At 32.2% G+C, this 21,099-nt stretch overlaps 1 protein-coding gene across 1 annotated transcript in view; it reads right to left on the bottom strand.

Annotated features, from left to right (window-relative positions):
• Positions 1–21,099, bottom strand: part of LOC144451069 (triple functional domain protein-like) — a 365,406-nt gene that overhangs the window by 317,403 nt on the left and 26,904 nt on the right. Inside the window, exons 8-9 of the mRNA XM_078141839.1 lie at positions 11,557–11,821; positions 807–922 (exon numbers count right to left, since the gene is read on the bottom strand). Of these exons, the coding sequence (XP_077997965.1) occupies positions 807–922; positions 11,557–11,821 (381 nt within the window). The remainder of the gene's footprint in view (positions 1–806; positions 923–11,556; positions 11,822–21,099) is intronic.

Genomic DNA, 21,099 nt, shown 5'->3' with positions numbered 1-21,099 from the left:
GCGATGTGTGAACCATGTTCACCTCAGATGAAGAGCATGGTGTAGTGAACGGTATATGGTAAATTCATGTAATGTGTTCAATCTAGTAACGAAGGTCAAAAAGAAAAAGTTTCAGTTTTAGTGAGAATGGAATGGTAACGTGGCAGTTTGAATTGATCTAAGTGAAGTTTTCAGCATAGACTGTCTAACGATGTGGTCCATTTGATCATCGCTTCGCTTGTGAGGGAAGATGCTTCGCCGTAATTATGAATGGGCGTGCTATCGATGGAAACCCTTTCTAACCACATCTGTTAATAAGTAACCAATCACATGGATAAGTAATGATAATATCGTGTAGTTTCTAAACTACCCAAGACACGCTCTCCACATCAGGAAATGTTTGTGTTATTGTCTTTATTTATATAAGTTCATTTTTATCGTAAAAGTTTGGCTAATTGAAAGTCTGGTTTGGATAATAAATTTTGAAACAAATTAGCCCAATTGCTAGTAAGTTTTGGACCCAGAGGAAACACTGTATGGTTTGGTATACATGTAGTTTTGGGTAGTCTATAGTCTGGGCAGTGATTTCAAACTGTTGGATAATTTTACATTGTACACATCAAGCATTATCATAAAATATCATCATGTACCGTGATTGATTTGAATTATTGATCAATTGATTGACTGATTGATAGATAGATTGATAGACTGATTGATTGATAGATTGATAGACTGATTGATTGATTCTGTAATAAAGCAGGGGTAAATTACCATTGCCAAGATTGAGATGTGCATTTCAAATAAAACTGTAAATTGTGTTAACTCACTTGTCTAGCGCTCTTTTCAAACAACACATATTGCTGACACTGGTCCAGCTTCTTCTTCTTCCGAGTCCAATGCTCCAAGACGGAGTTCTCAAGATTCAGTAATTTTTCCAGGATAACTGTAGAATGGAATCAAAATCTATGCTTTCAACAATCCACAAATGAAATGTTTAAATAGACAAGAATTCCATATACACATATCATAGTTACAACCAAAGTTACATGTATTATCATACATAAATATGTCACTCTAGTAGAGTATGAATTATTACTATAAAGTACTAAATAATCTATACAAACTATACCAATACCCTTCACTGTACCTAGATGAATTATTACTATAAAGTACTAAATAATCTATACAAACTATACCAATACCCTTCACTGTACCTAGATGAATTATTACTATAAAGTACTAAATAATCTATACAAACTATACCAATACCCTTCACTGTACCTAGATGAATTATTACTATAAGGTACTAAATAATCTATACAAACTATACCAATACCCTTCACTGTACCTAGATGAATTATTACTATAAGGTACTAAATAATCTATACAAACTATACCAATACCCTTCACTGTACCTAGATGAATTATTACTATAAAGTACTAAATAATCTATACAAACTATACCAATACCCTTCACTGTACCTAGATGAATTATTACTATAAAGTACTAAATAATCTATACAAACTATACCAATACCCTTCATTGTACCTAGATGAATTATTACTATAAAGTACTAAATAATCTATACAAACTATACCAATACCCTTCACTGTACCTAGATGAATTATTACTATAAAGTACTAAATAATCTATACAAACTATACCAATACCCTTCATTGTACCTAGATGAATTATTACTATAAAGTACTAAATAATCTATACAAACTATACCAAAACCCTTCACTGTACCTAGATGAATTATTACTATAAAGTACTAAATAATCTATACAAACTATACCAATACCCTTCACTGTACCTAGATGAATTATTACTATAAAGTACTAAATAATCTATACAAACTATACCAATACCCTTATACATACAGATATTGTACCTACATCATTACATGTAGATGGATTTTGGTCTACATTTGTTTCAATGCTCATAAAATAGTTCCAAGACAAACAAACAAACAAACAAACATGATCACGGTTCAAAATACATAAATTATGTACTTAAACATCTATTACCAGGGTAACCAAACTTTAACTCAAATTTGGAGAGGAACTGGGATATGAAAAATGAGGAATTTGACTTGTACTGTTACCTACCTACCTTAGCTTAACTTGATTAAAACTATAGACTATAGAGTGATAAATAGCCATGCAAGACATACAACAATGACATTACATGAAAGATGACTAGAGTTCAATCACTGACAAACAGTATGACAAGTGGGTGGGGGGGGATTCTTAAATACAAACACTTCAAAGTTACCTCAATTTGTGAAATCTACATGTATAGAAATCTGTACTATTTTGGTACAATATCAACCAAAGTCAGGATGTAGAGGTGTATCAATTCTACCACAGAGGTCACCATGCCAATCATTCATGGCTACATTCCATTATGACATTATATCGTTAATGACTTATTTTAACTTCCAAGATAAATGACTCTCATTCCTGACCATTTCCACCTGCACAGTTCTCAAAATAGTCCAATAATAATTACAGGAAGATACCACTATGATTCAAATAGGGGTGGCAGGGTTCTTGACTAAAATACCAGACAAAGATTTGAAGTGACAAACACAGATATAAAGTTTATGTTTACTCTCACCCAAATTAACTGCCAACATAAACTAGTCACCTGTTTAGTTCAACTTCTAGTGTATGGATTTTGGAATAGCCCTAGTTTATTTCTAGCAAGGTGATCACATTAATGTCAGAGATTTTGAAATGTACAGAGTGACAGAAAGTACATGTATAGTCATTTCACTATTAGGTAACTGTTATTTTCCATGTTTTATTTCCTTCACTTAGATAATAAATCAATGTATAAAATCACTTTTACATGAAAGTATACTACAATACCTATGTATGTTACTATAGCTAATGACACAATACCTATGTATGTTACTGTAGCTAATGGTACAATACCTATGTATGATACTGTAGCTAATGACACAATACCTATGTATGTTACTATAGCTAATGCCACAATACCTATGTATTTTACTATAGCTAATGACACAATACCTATGTATGTTACTATAGCTAATGACACAATACCTATGTATGTTACTATAGCTAATGACACAATATCTATGTATGTTACTATAGCTAATGGTACAATACCTATGTATGTTACTATAGCTAATGACACAATACCTATGTATGTTACTATAGCTAACGACACAATATCTATGTATGTTACTATAGCTAATGACACAATATCTATGTATGTTACTATAGCTAATGGTACAATACCTATGTATGTTACTATAGCTAATGCCACAATATCTATGTATGTTACTATAGCTAGTGACACAATATCTATGTATTTTACTATACCTAACGACACAATACTTATGTATGTTACTATAGCTAATGACACAATATCTATGTATGTTACTATAGCTAATGACACAATACCTATGTATGTTACTATAGCTAATGACACAATACCTATGTATGTTACTATAGCTAATGACACAATACCTATGTATGTTACTATAGCTAATGACACAATACCTATGTATGTTACTATAGCTAATGACACAATACCTATGTATGTTACTGTAGCTAATGACACAATACCTATGTATGTTACTGTAGCTAATGACACAATACCTATGTATGTTACTATAGCTAATGACACAATACCTATGTATGTTACTATAGCTAATGACACAATACCTATGTATGTTACTGTAGCTAATGGTACAATACCTATGTATGTTACTATAGCTAATGACACAATACCTATGTATGTTACTGTAGCTAATGGTACAATACCTATGTATGATACTGTAGCTAATGACACAATACCTATGTATGTTACTATAGCTAATGCCACAATATCTATGTATGTTACTTTAGCTAATGACACAATACCTATGTATGATACTGTAGCTAATGCACAATACCTATGTATGATACTGTAGCTAACAACACAATACCTATGTATGATACTGTAGCTAATGCACAATACCTATGTATGTTACTGTAGCTAATGACACAATACCTATGTATGTTACTATAGCTAACGACACAATACCTATGTATGTTACTGTAGCTAATGACACAATACCTATGTATGTTACTTTAGCTAATGACACAATACCTATGTATGTTACTGTAGCTAATGACACAATACCTATGTATGTTACTTTAGCTAATGACACAATACCTATGTATGTTACTGTAGCTAACGACACAATACCTATGTATGTTACTATAGCTAACGACACAATACCTATGTATTTTACTATAGCTAACGACACAATACCTATGTATGTTACTATAGCTAACGACACAATACCTATGTATGTTACTATAGCTAACGACACAATACCTATGTATTTTACTATAGCTAATGACACAATACCTATGTATGTTACTATAGCTAACGACACAATACCTATGTATGTTACTATAGCTAATGACACAATACCTATGTATGATACTGTAGCTAACGACACAATACCTATGTATTTTACTATAGCTAATGACACAATATCTATGTATGTTACTATAGCTAATGACACAATACCTATGTATGATACTGTAGCTAATGACACAATATCTATGTATGTTACTATAGCTAATGACACAATACCTATGTATGTTACTATAGCTAATGACACAATACCTATGTATTTTACTATACCTAACAACACAATACCTATGTATGTTACTTTAGCTAATGGTACAATACCTATGTATGTTACTGTAGCTAACGACACAATACCTATGTATGTTACTATACCTAACAACACAATACCTATGTATGTTACTTTAGCTAATGGTACAATACCTATGTATGTTACTGTAGCTAATGACACAATACCTATGTATGATACTGTAGCTAATGCACAATACCTATGTATGTTACTATAGCTAATGACACAATACCTATGTATGTTACTTTAGCTAACGACACAATACCTATGTATGGTACTATAGCTAATGCCACAATACCTATGTATGTTACTTTAGCTAACGACACAATACCTATGTATGGTACTATAGCTAATGCCACAATACCTATGTATGTTACTGTAGCTAATGGTACAATACCTATGTATGATACTGTAGCTAATGACACAATACCTATGTATGTTACTATAGCTAATGACACAATACCTATGTATTTTACTATAGCTAATGACACAATACCTATGTATGTTACTATAGCTAACGACACAATACCTATGTATGTTACTATAGCTAACGACACAATACCTATGTATGTTACTATAGCTAACGACACAATACCTATGTATGTTACAATAGCTAATGACACAATACCTATGTATTTTACTATAGCTAATGACACAATACCTATGTATTTTACTATAGCTAACAACACAATACCTATGTATGTTACTATAGCTAACGACACAATACCTATGTATGTTACTATAGCTAACGACACAATACCTATGTATGTTACTATAGCTAATGACACAATACCTATGTATTTTACTATAGCTAATGACACAATATCTATGTATGTTACTATAGCTAATGACACAATACCTATGTATGTTACTATAGCTAATGACACAATACCTATGTATTTTACTATAGCTAACGACACAATACCTATGTATGTTACTATAGCTAATGACACAATACCTATGTATTTTACTATAGCTAATGACACAATATCTATGTATGTTACTATAGCTAATGACACAATACCTATGTATGTTACTGTAGCTAATGACACAATACCTATGTATGTTACTATAGCTAATGACACAATACCTATGTATGTTACTATAGCTAATGACACAATACCTATGTATTTTACTATAGCTAACAACACAATACCTATGTATGATACTGTAGCTAATGCACAATACCTATGTATGTTACTATAGCTAACAACACAATACCTATGTATGATACTGTAGCTAATGACACAATACCTATGTATGTTACTATAGCTAACAACACAATACCTATGTATGATACTGTAGCTAATGCACAATACCTATGTATGTTACTATAGCTAATGACACAATACCTATGTATTTTACTATAGCTAATGACACAATACCTATGTATGTTACTGTAGCTAATGACACAATACCTATGTATGATACTGTAGCTAATGGTAAAATACCTATGTATGGTACTATAGCTAATGACACAATACCTATGTATGTTACTATAGCTAATGACACAATACCTATGTATGTTACTGTAGCTAATGACACAATATCTATGTATGTTACTATAGCTAACGACACAATATCTATGTATGTTACTATAGCTAATGACACAATACCTATGTATGTTACTGTAGCTAATGACACAATATCTATGTATGTTACTATAGCTAACGACACAATATCTATGTATGTTACTATAGCTAATGACACAATACCTATGTATGTTACTATAGCTAATGACACAATACCTATGTATGATACTATAGCTAATGACACAATACCTATGTATGTTACTATAGCTAATGACACAATACCTATGTATGTTACTGTAGCTAATGACACAATATCTATGTATGTTACTATAGCTAACGACACAATATCTATGTATGTTACTATAGCTAATGACACAATACCTATGTATGTTACTATAGCTAATGACACAATACCTATGTATGATACTATAGCTAATGACACAATACCTATGTATGTTACTATAGCTAATGACACAATACCTATGTATGTTACTGTAGCTAATGACACAATACCTATGTATGTTACTGTAGCTAATGACACAATACCTATGTATGTTACTATAGCTAACAACACAATACCTATGTATGATACTGTAGCTAATGCACAATACCTATGTATGTTACTATAGCTAATGACACAATACCTATGTATTTTACTATAGCTAATGACACAATACCTATGTATGTTACTGTAGCTAATGACACAATACCTATGTATGATACTGTAGCTAATGGTAAAATACCTATGTATGGTACTATAGCTAATGACACAATACCTATGTATGTTACTATAGCTAATGACACAATACCTATGTATGTTACTGTAGCTAATGACACAATATCTATGTATGTTACTATAGCTAACGACACAATATCTATGTATGTTACTATAGCTAATGACACAATACCTATGTATGTTACTGTAGCTAATGACACAATATCTATGTATGTTACTATAGCTAACGACACAATATCTATGTATGTTACTATAGCTAATGACACAATACCTATGTATGTTACTATAGCTAATGACACAATACCTATGTATGATACTATAGCTAATGACACAATACCTATGTATGTTACTATAGCTAATGACACAATACCTATGTATGTTACTGTAGCTAATGACACAATACCTATGTATGTTACTGTAGCTAATGACACAATACCTATGTATGTTACTATAGCTAATGACACAATACCTATGTATGTTACTGTAGCTAATGACACAATACCTATGTATGTTACTGTAGCTAATGACACAATACCTATGTATGTTACTATAGCTAATGACACAATACCTATGTATGATACTGTAGCTAACGACACAATACCTATGTATGTTACTATAGCTAACGACACAATATCTATGTATGTTACTATAGCTAACGACACAATACCTATGTATGTTACTATAGCTAATGACACAATACCTATGTATGTTACTATAGCTAATGACACAATATCTATGTATGTTACTATAGCTAACGACACAATATCTATGTATGTTACTATAGCTAACGACACAATACCTATGTATTTTACTATAGCTAACGACACAATACCTATGTATGTTACTATAGCTAATGACACAATACCTATGTATGTTACTATAGCTAATGACACAATACCTATGTACGTTACAATAGCTAACGACACAATACCTATGTATGTTACTGTAGCTAATGGTACAATACCTATGTATGTTACTATACATGTAGTTAACGACACAATACCTATGTATGATACTGTAGCTAATGACACAATACCTATGTATGTTACTATACATGTAGCTAACGACACAATACCTATGTATGATACTGTAGCTAATGACACAATACCTATGTATGTTACTGTAGCTAATGACACAATACCTATGTATGTTACTATAGCTAATGACACAATACCTATGTATTTTACTATAGCTAACGACACAATATCTATGTATGTTACTATAGCTAATGACACAATACCTATGTATGTTACTATAGCTAATGACACAATACCTATGTATTTTACTATAGCTAATGACACAATACCTATGTATTTTACTATAGCTAATGACACAATACCTATGTATGATACTGTAGCTAACGACACAATACCTATGTATTTTACTATAGCTAATGGTACAATACCTATGTATGATACTGTAGCTAATGACACAATACCTATGTATGATACTGTAGCTAATGACACAATACCTATGTATGGTACTATAGCTAATGACACAATACCTATGTATGTTACTATAGCTAATGACACAATACCTATGTATGTTACTATAGCTAATGACACAATACCTATGTATGTTACTATAGCTAATGACACAATATCTATGTATGTTACTGTAGCTAACGACACAATACCTATGTATGTTACTGTAGCTAACGACACAATACCTATGTATGTTACTGTAGCTAATGACACAATACCTATGTATGTTACTGTAGCTAATGACACAATACCTATGTATTTTACTATAGCTAATGACACAATACCTATGTATGTTACTGTAGCTAATGACACAATACCTATGTATGTTACTATAGCTAATGACACAATACCTATGTATGTTACTATAGCTAACGACACAATACCTATGTATGGTACTATAGCTAATGACACAATACCTATGTATGTTACTTTGGCTAACAAGTCATTGAGAATGACATAGTCCCCACTATGATTGGATTTTAAGGAATTATCACTACTCTGATCACGCAACAACACTTGTGAACCTAAATCAAACACACTTAGATATGTTGTGTCTGCTTGTTGGACATGGAACATGCCTACAACAATAAAGGATTGGTTGGGTATGGGGGATCATACCACGACGAAAATGGATATGCACATGTATGTCATAGAACACTGTCCTAATACCAACTTTGAATGAGATATGTTCAAGCATGTCTGAGTTATGGCTTTGGACATAGAAAAATCACAAACAAAATGGCTACCAGGCGGCCATATTGGATCGTATCACAACAACAATGAATATACACATGTACGTCATAGAACACTGTCCTAATACCAACTTTGAATGAGATCTGTTAAAGCATGTCTGAGTTATGGCTTTGGACATGGAAAATTCGCAAACAAAATGGCTGCCAGGCAGCCATATTGGATCGTATCATGATGAAAATGGATATGCACATGTATGTCATAGAACACTGTCCTAATACCAACTTTGAACGAGATCTGTTCAAGCATGTCCGAGTTATGGCTTTGGACATGGAAAATTTGCAAACAAAATGGCTGCTAGTCGGCCATATTGGATCGTATCATAAAACAAATTGACGTGCATATGTATGCCATTGTATGTTGCCCCTGTACCAAGTTTGAAAAAAATCGGTCCAGGCATCTCCAAGAAACGGCTTCGGACGGACGGACGGACGGACGGACGGACGCACGGACAGATGGAACCCAATCCATAAGTCCCCGTCGCGGACTTCGTCCAGCGGAGACTAATGACACAATACCTATATATGTTACTATAGCTAATGACACAATACCTATTAAATGAGGATTAATACTTATGATTTATATTACTGTATAGTTACAGTATAGTGAAAGAGATTGTATTTCATTATTTACACACTAAGTTGTAACAGTTCAGTGAAAGAGATTGTATTTCATTATTTACACACTAAGTTGTAACAGTTCAGTGAAAGAGATTGTATTTCATTATTTACACACTAAGTTGTAACAGTTCAGTGAAAGAGATTGTATTTCATTATTTACACACTAAGTTATAACAGTTCAGTGAAAGAGATTGTATTTCATTATTTACACACTAAGTTATAACAGTTCAGTGAAAGAGATTGTATTTCATTATTTACACACTAAGTTGTAACAGTTCAGTGAAAGAGATTGTATTTCATTATTTACACACTAAGTTGTAACAGTTCAGTGAAAGAGATTGTATTTCATTATTTACACACTAAGTTATAACAGTTCAGTGAAAGAGATTGTATTTCATTATTTACACACTAAGTTGTAACAGTTCAGTGAAAGAGATTGTATTTCATTATTTACACACTAAGTTGTAACAGTTCAGTGAAAGAGATTGTATTTCATTATTTACACACTAAGTTATAACAGTTCAGTGAAAGAGATTGTATTTCATTATTTACACACTAAGTTGTAACAGTTCAGTGAAAGAGATTGTATTTCATTATTTACACACTAAGTTGTAACAGTTCAGTGAAAGAGATTGTATTTCATTATTTACACACTAAGTTGTAACAGTTCAGTGAAAGAGATTGTATTTCATTATTTACACACTAAGTTGTAACAGTTCAGTGAAAGAGATTGTATTTCATTATTTACACACTAAGTTGTAACAGTTCAGTGAAAGAGATTGTATTTCATTATTTACACACTAAGTTATAACAGTTCAGTGAAAGGGGTTGTATTTCTGATCATTATTTTACATTGTGTCCTTCTAGCTAAGTGGCCCTTTACAGATTTGATTGAGTGACTGGTGCAATTGATATGTTTAGATAAGTTGACATTGACCAATAAACAAACACGTTGTAGAAAGTTGATAGGTTTTTTGTTAAGATAACTGTTAACAATAGAAACACTCCCTGGCTTTGATTTCAATCCATCAATTGATTTAGTTTCAAGGACAAAACCTACTAGTAGGTAAATGTAGGTAAATGTAGGTAAACCTTTGTTCCCATATGCAGTCTTACCACAATCTCTTGCCTCTCCATCTAATGTTGGTTTGTATAAAAATGACTATTACTTGTGAAACACAAATGAAATAACGAACATTGTCAACTTCCTTTTGATTATGACCTTCCTTCACACTTTTGATAGTTTGTTATCAGAAGTCATTTTTATTATACTTTCATTTGTGTACTACCCTGGTTCAACAACCATATTATTTTGGTGGGAATGATAACCTAGGTAAAATCTATCTTAGCAGTGTCTACAACAACCATATTATTTTGGTGGGAATGATAACCTAGGTAAAACCTATCTTAGCAGTGTCTACAACAACCGTATTATTTTGGTGGGAATGATAACCTAGGTAAAACCTATCTTAGCAGTGTCTACAACAACCATATTATTTTGGTGGGAATGATAACCTAGGTAAAACCTATCTTAGCAGTATCTACAAAAGATTTATTGTCATAATTATCTGAAATGTTGCCAAGGTTCTAAAACCAGTATAGATAATGATAACAAATAAATTTTTATATGTTTTGTTTTTGGTCTTTTTTTAACACAATAGCTATAACAAAACATGAAGTGAAAAAAAAAACCCACATCAAGTCTATTGCTAGTACTTTGTTAAACGTACAACAATATCATGTACTTTGAAAGTTTTAGTAATTTACCTTTGACAGTAGCTTCCGGTCCTCTGCTACCCCGATTGACTAATGTTCCCGGCTGATTGTAATTACTTCTATTGACATATTTCAAAAAGACCTCAGCATTTCGTCTGGCAAGTGTACAAGCTTTCAGAAATGCTTCTTTTTGTTCTAAATGCTTGGTGATCATCTGATTGATCAGTTGTTCACTTGTTGGTCCTTTCTCTCCTCCACCACACCAGTCTTCGTCTCTTTGGTATTCTATTTCAAGACTTTCAAGTACTGAGCAAACCTGTCAATGTCAAAGGTTAAGGGTTAAGGGTCAAATACTCATAACTATCAGGAACTCTTCTAGAGGACATGTTCTAAAATTAGCCTACCTGGAAGTAATGTGACTCTCATACAAGGCTGTCTACATAAACCAATCACACATCCTGTGTTGATGTGAAAGTCAGTCATGATTCCTTGGTGTAAGGCCATCAAATACAGTACACATAACATTACCTTTCTAAAGTAGGACATCAAACATACTATACCTAAAGTAGGACATCAAACATACTACATTTGTATACCTAAAGTAGGACATCAAACATACTACATTTGTATACCTAAAGTAGGACATCAAACATACTACATTTGTATACCTAAAGTAGGACATCAAACATACTACATTTGTATACCTAAAGTAGGACATCAAACATACTATACCTAAAGTAGGACATCAAACATACAATACCTAAAGTAGGACATCAAACATACTATACCTAAAGTAGGACATCAAACATACTATACCTAAAGTAGGACATCAAACATACTATACCTAAAGTAGGACATCAAACATACTATACCTAAAGTAGGACATCAAACATACAATACCTAAAGTAGGACATCAAACATACTATACCTAAAGTAGGACATCAAACATACTATACCTAAAGTAGGACATCAAACATACAATACCTAAAGTAGGACATCAAACATACTATACCTAAAGTAGGACATCAAACATACTATACCTAAAGTAGGACATCAAACATACTATACCTAAAGTAGGACATCAAACATACTATACCTAAAGTAGGACATCAAACATACTATACCTAAAGTAGGACATCAAACATACTATACCTAAAGTAGGACATCAAACATACTATACCTAAAGTAGGACATCAAACATACTATACCTAAAGTAGGACATCAAACATACTATACCTAAAGTAGGACATCAAACATACTATACCTAAAGTAGGACATCAAACATACTATACCTAAAGTAGGACATCAAACATACAATACCTAAAGTAGGACATCAAACATACTATACCTAAAGTAGGACATCAAACATACTATACCTAAAGTAGGACATCAAACATACTATACCTAAAGTAGGACATCAAACATACTATACCTAAAGTAGGACATCAAACATACTATACCTAAAGTAGGACATCAAACATACTATACCTAAAGTAGGACATCAAACATACTATACCTAAAGTAGGACATCAAACATACTATACCTAAAGTAGGACATCAAACATACTATACCTAAAGTAGGACACCAAACATACAATACCTAAAGTAGGACATCAAACATACTATACCTAAAGTAGGACATCAAACATACTATACCTAAAGTAGGACATCAAACATACAATACCTAAAGTAGGACATCAAATATACTATACCTAAAGTAGGACATCAAACATACTATACCTAAAGTAGGACATCAAACATACTATACCTAAAGTAGGACATCAAACATACAATACCTAAAGTAGGACATCAAACATACTATACCTAAAGTAGGACATCAAACATACTATACCTAAAGTAGGACATCAAACATACTATACCTAAAGTACGACATCAAACATACTATACCTAAAGTAGGACATCAAACATACTATACCTAAAGTAGGACATCAAACATACTATACCTAAAGTAGGACATCAAACATACAATACCTAAAGTAGGACATCAAACATACTATACCTAAAGTAGGACATCAAACATACTATACCTAAAGTAGGACATCAAACACACTATACCTAAAGTAGGACATCAAACATACTATACCTAAAGTAGGACATCAAACATACAATACCTAAAGTAGGACATCAAACATACTATACCTAAAGTAGGACATCAAACATACTATACCTAAAGTAGGACATCAAACATACAATACCTAAAGTAGGACATCAAACATACTATACCTAAAGTAGGACATCAAACATACTATACCTAAAGTAGGACATCAAACATACTATACCAAAAGTACGACATCAAACATACTATACCTAAAGTAGGACATCAAACATACTATACCTAAAGTAGGACATCAAACATACTATACCTAAAGTAGGACATCAAACATACTATACCTAAAGTAGGACATCAAACATACTACATTTGTATACCTAAAGTAGGACATCAAACACACTATACCTAAAGTAGGACATCAAACATACAATACCTAAAGTATGACATCAAACATACTATACCTAAAGTAGGACATCAAACATACTATACCTAAAGTAGGACATCAAACATACTATACCTAAAGTAGGACATCAAACATACTATACCTAAAGTAGGACATCAAACATACTATACCTAAAGTAGGACATCAAACATACTATACCTAAAGTAGGACATCAAACATACTATACCTAAAGTAGGACATCAAACATACTATACCTAAAGTAGGACATCAAACATACTATACCTAAAGTAGGACATCAAACATACTATACCTAAAGTAGGACATCAAACATACAATACCTAAAGTAGGACATCAAACATACTATACCTAAAGTAGGACATCAAACATACTATACCTAAAGTAGGACATCAAACATACTATACCTAAAGTAGGACATCAAACATACAATACCTAAAGTAGGACATCAAACATACTATACCTAAAGTAGGACATCAAACATACAATACCTAAAGTAGGACATCAAACATACTATACCTAAAGTAGGACATCAAACATACTATACCTAAAGTAGGACATCAAACATACTATACCTAAAGTAGGACATCAAACATACTATACCTAAAGTAGGACATCAAACATACTATACCTAAAGTAGGACATCAAACATACTATACCTAAAGTAGGACATCAAACATACTATACCTAAAGTAGGACATCAAACATACAATACCTAAAGTAGGACATCAAACATACAATACCTAAAGTAGGACATCAAACATACTATACCTAAAGTAGGACATCAAACATACTATACCTAAAGTAGGACATCAAACATACTATACCTAAAGTAGGACATCAAACATACTATACCTAAAGTAGGACATCAAACATACTATACCTAAAGTAGGACATCAAACATACTATACCTAAAGTAGGACATCAAACATACTATACCTAAAGTAGGACATCAAACATACAATACCTAAAGTAGGACATCAAACATACAATACCTAAAGTAGGACATCAAACATACTATACCTAAAGTAGGACATCAAACATACTATACCTAAAGTAGGACATCAAACATACTATACCTAAAGTAGGACATCAAACATACTATACCTAAAGTAGGACATCAAACATACTATACCTAAAGTAGGACATCAAACATACTATACCTAAAGTAGGACATCAAACATACTATACCTAAAGTAGGACATCAAACATACTATACCTAAAGTAGGACATCAAACATACTATACCTAAAGTAGGACATCAAACATACTATACCTAAAGTAGGACATCAAACATACAATACCTAAAGTAGGACATCAAACATACTATACCTAAAGTAGGACATCAAACATACTATACCTAAAGTAGGACATCAAACATACTATACCTAAAGTAGGACATCAAACATACAATACCTAAAGTAGGACATCAAACATACAATACCTAAAGTAGGACATTAAACATACTATACCTAAAGTAGGACATCAAACATACTATACCTAAAGTAGGACATCAAACATACTATACCTAAAGTAGGACATCAAACATACTATACCTAAAGTAGGACATCAAACATACTATACCTAAAGTAGGACATCAAACATACTATACCTAAAGTAGGACATCAAACATACTATACCTAAAGTAGGACATCAAACATACTATACCTAAAGTAGGACATCAAACATACTATACCTAAAGTAGGACATCAAACATACAATACCTAAAGTACGACATCAAACATACTATACCTAAAGTAGGACATCAAACATACAATACCTAAAGTAGGACATCAAACATACTATACCTAAAGTAGGACATCAAACATACAATACCTAAAGTAGGACATCAAACATACTATACCTAAAGTAGGACATCAAACATACTATACCTAAAGTAGGACATCAAACATACTATACCTAAAGTAGGACATCAAACATACTATACCTAAAGTAGGACATCAAACATACTATACCTAAAGTAGGACATCAAACATACTATACCTAAAGTAGGACATCAAACATACTATACCTAAAGTAGGACATCAAACATACTATACCTAAAGTAGGACATCAAACATACTATACCTAAAGTAGGACATCAAACATACTATACCTAAAGTAGGACATCAAACATACTATACCTAAAGTAGGACATCAAACATACAATACCTAAAGTAGGACATCAAACATACAATACCTAAAGTAGGACATCAAACATACTATACCTAAAGTAGGACATCAAACATACTATACCTAAAGTAGGACATCAAACATACTATACCTAAAGTAGGACATCAAACATACAATACCTAAAGTAGGACATCAAACATACTATACCTAAAGTTGGACATCAAACATACTATACCTAAAGTAGGACATCAAACATACAATACCTAAAGTAGGACATCAAACACACTATACCTAAAGTAGGACATCAAACATACTATACCTAAAGTAGGACATCAAACATACTATACCTAAAGTAGGACATCAAACATACTATACCTAAAGTAGGACATCAAACATACTATACCTAAAGTAGGACATCAAACATACAATACCTAAAGTAGGACATCAAACATACTATACCTAAAGTAGGACATCAAACATACTATACCTAAAGTAGGACATCAAACATACTATACCTAAAGTAGGACATCAAACATACTATACCTAAAGTAGGACATCAAACATACAATACCTCAAGTAGGACATCAAACATACTATACCTAAAGTAGGACATCAAACATACTATACCTAAAGTAGGACATCAAACATACTATACCTAAAGTAGGACATCAAACATACAATACCTAAAGTAGGACATCAAACATACTATACCTAAAGTAGGACATCAAACATACTATACCTAAAGTAGGACATCAAACATACTATACCTAAAGTAGGACATCAAACATACTATACCTAAAGTAGGACATCAAACATACTATACCTAAAGTAGGACATCAAACATACAATACCTAAAGTAGGACATCAAACATACTATACCTAAAGTAGGACATCAAACATACTATACCTAAAGTAGGACATCAAACATACTATACCTAAAGTAGGACATCAAACATACTATACCTAAAGTAGGACATCAAACATACTATACCTAAAGTAGGACATCAAACATACTATACCTAAAGTAGGACATCAAACATACAATACCTCAAGTAGGACATCAAACATACTATACCTAAAGTAGGACATCAAACATACTATACCTAAAGTAGGACATCAAACATACTATACCTAAAGTAGGACATCAAACATACTATACCTAAAGTAGGACATCAAACATACTATACCTAAAGTAGGACATCAAACATACTATACCTAAAGTAGGACATCAAACATACTATACCTAAAGTAGGACATCAAACATACTATACCTAAAGTAGGACATCAAACATACTATACCTAAAGTAGGACATCAAACATACAATACCTAAAGTAGGACATCAAACATACTATACCTAAAGTAGGACAACAAACATACAATACCTAAAGTAGGACATCAAACATACTATACCTAAAGTAGGACATCAAACATACTATACCTAAAGTAGGACATCAAACATACTATACCTAAAGTAGGACATCAAACATACAATACCTAAAGTAGGACATTAAACATACTATACCTAAAGTAGGACATCAAACATACAATACCTAAAGTAGGACATCAAACATACTATACCTAAAGTAGGACATCAAACATACTATACCTAAAGTAGGACATCAAACATACTATACCTAAAGTAGGACATCAAACATACTATACCTAAAGTAGGACATCAAACATACTATACCTAAAGTAGGACATCAAACATACTATACCTAAAGTAGGACATCAAACATACTATACCTAAAGTAGGACATCAAACATACTATACCTAAAGTAGGACATCAAACATACTATACCTAAAGTAGGACATCAAACATACTATACCTAAAGTAGGACATCAAACATACTACATTTGTATACCTAAAGTAGGACATCAAACATACAATACCTAAAGTAGGACATCAAACATACTATACCTAAAGTAGGACATCAAACATACTATACCTAAAGTAGGACATCAAACATACTATACCTAAAGTAGGACATCAAACATACTATACCTAAAGTAGGACATCAAACATACAATACCTAAAGTAGGACATCAAACATACAATACCTAAAGTAGGACATCAAACATACTATACCTAAAGTAGGACATCAAACATACTATACCTAAAGTAGGACATCAAACATACAATACCTAAAGTAGGACATCAAACATACAATACCTAAAGTAGGACATTAAACATACTATACCTAAAGTAGGACATCAAACATACTATACCTAAAGTAGGACATCAAACATACTATACCTAAAGTAGGACATCAAACATACTATACCTAAAGTAGGACATCAAACATACTATACCTAAAGTAGGACATCAAACATACTACATTTGTATACCTAAAGTAGGACATCAGACATACTATACCTAAAGTAGGACATCAAACATACTACATTTGTATACCTAAAGTAGGACATCAAACATACTATACCTAAAGTAGGACATCAAACATACAATACCTAAAGTAGGACATCAAACATACTATACCTAAAGTAGGACATCAAACATACAATACCTAAAGTAGGACATTAAACATACTATACCTAAAGTAGGACATCAAACATACTATACCTAAAGTAGGACATCAAACATACTATACCTAAAGTAGGACATCAAACATACTATACCTAAAGTAGGACATCAAACATACTATACCTAAAGTAGGACATTAAACATACTATACCTAAAGTAGGACATCAAACATACTATACCTAAAGTAGGACATCAAACATACTACATTTGTATACCTAAAGTAGGACATCAAACATACTACATTTGTATACCTAAAGTAGGACATCAAACATACTATACCTAAAGTAGGACATCAAACATACTATACCTAAAGTAGGACATCAAACATACTATACCTAAAGTAGGACATCAGACATACTATACCTAAAGTAGGACATCAAACATACTATACCTAAAGTAGGACATCAAACATACTATACCTAAAGTAGGACATCAAACATACAATACCTAAAGTAGGACATCAAACATACTATACCTAAAGTAGGACATCAAACATACTATACCTAAAGTAGGACATCAAACATACTATACCTAAAGTAGGACATCAAACATACTATACCTAAAGTAGGACATCAAACATACTATACCTAAAGTAGGACATCAAACATACTATACCTAAAGTAGGACATCAAACATACAATACCTCAAGTAGGACATCAAACATACTATACCTAAAGTAGGACATCAAACATACTATACCTAAAGTAGGACATCAAACATACTATACCTAAAGTAGGACATCAAACATACAATACCTCAAGTAGGACATCAAACATACTATACCTAAAGTAGGACATCAAACATACTATACCTAAAGTAGGACATCAAACATACTATACCTAAAGTAGGACATCAAACATACAATACCTAAAGTAGGACATCAAACATACTATACCTAAAGTAGGACATCAAACATACTATACCTAAAGTAGGACATCAAACATACTATACCTAAAGTAGGACATCAAACATACTATACCTAAAGTAGGACATCAAACATACTATACCTAAAGTAGGACATCAAACATACAATACCTAAAGTAGGACATCAAACATACTATACCTAAAGTAGGACATCAAACATACTATACCTAAAGTAGGACATCAAACATACTATACCTAAAGTAGGACATCAAACATACTATACCTAAAGTAGGACATCAAACATACAATACCTAAAGTAGGACATCAAACATACTATACCTAAAGTAGGACATCAAACATACAATACCTAAAGTAGGACATCAAACATACTATACCTAAAGTAGGACATCAAACATACTATACCTAAAGTAGGACATCAAACATACTATACCTAAAGTAGGACATCAAACATACAATACCTAAAGTAGGACATTAAACATACTATACCTAAAGTAGGACATCAAACATACAATACCTAAAGTAGGACATCAAACATACTATACCTAAAGTAGGACATCAAACATACTATACCTAAAGTAGGACATCAAACATACTATACCTAAAGTAGGACATCAAACATACTATACCTAAAGTAGGACATCAAACATACTATACCTAAAGTAGGACATCAAACATACAATACCTAAAGTAGGACATCAAACATACTATACCTAAAGTAGGACATCAAACATACTATACCTAAAGTAGGACATCAAACATACTATACCTAAAGTAGGACATCAAACATACTATACCTAAAGTAGGACATCAAACATACTATACCTAAAGTAGGACATCAAACATACTATACCTAAAGTAGGACATCAAACATACTATACCTAAAGTAGGACATCAAACATACTATACCTAAAGTAGGACATCAAACATACTATACCTAAAGTAGGACATCAAACATACAATACCTAAAGTAGGACATCAAACATACTATACCTAAAGTAGGACATCAAACATACAATACCTAAAGTAGGACATCAAACATACTATACCTAAAGTAGGACATCAAACATACTATACCTAAAGTAGGACATCAAACATACTATACCTAAAGTAGGACATCAAACATACAATACCTAAAGTAGGACATTAAACATACTATACCTAAAGTAGGACATCAAACATACAATACCTAAAGTAGGACATCAAACATACTATACCTAAAGTAGGACATCAAACATACTATACCTAAAGTAGGACATCAAACATACTATACCTAAAGTAGGACATCAAACATACTATACCTAAAGTAGGACATCAAACATACTATACCTAAAGTAGGACATCAAACATACTATACCTAAAGTAGGACATCAAACATACTATACCTAAAGTAGGACATCAAACATACTATACCTAAAGTAGGACATCAAACATACTATACCTAAAGTAGGACATCAAACATACTATACCTAAAGTAGGACATCAAACATACTACATTTGTATACCTAAAGTAGGACATCAAACATACAATACCTAAAGTAGGACAT

The sequence above is a fragment of the Glandiceps talaboti genome, chromosome 20 (genome assembly GCF_964340395.1).
Source record: "Glandiceps talaboti chromosome 20, keGlaTala1.1, whole genome shotgun sequence".
Classification (NCBI taxonomy): domain Eukaryota; kingdom Metazoa; phylum Hemichordata; class Enteropneusta; family Spengelidae; genus Glandiceps; species Glandiceps talaboti.
The sequence above is the reverse complement of the archived record's forward strand: the minus strand, read 5'-3'. Positions and strand labels throughout refer to the sequence as shown.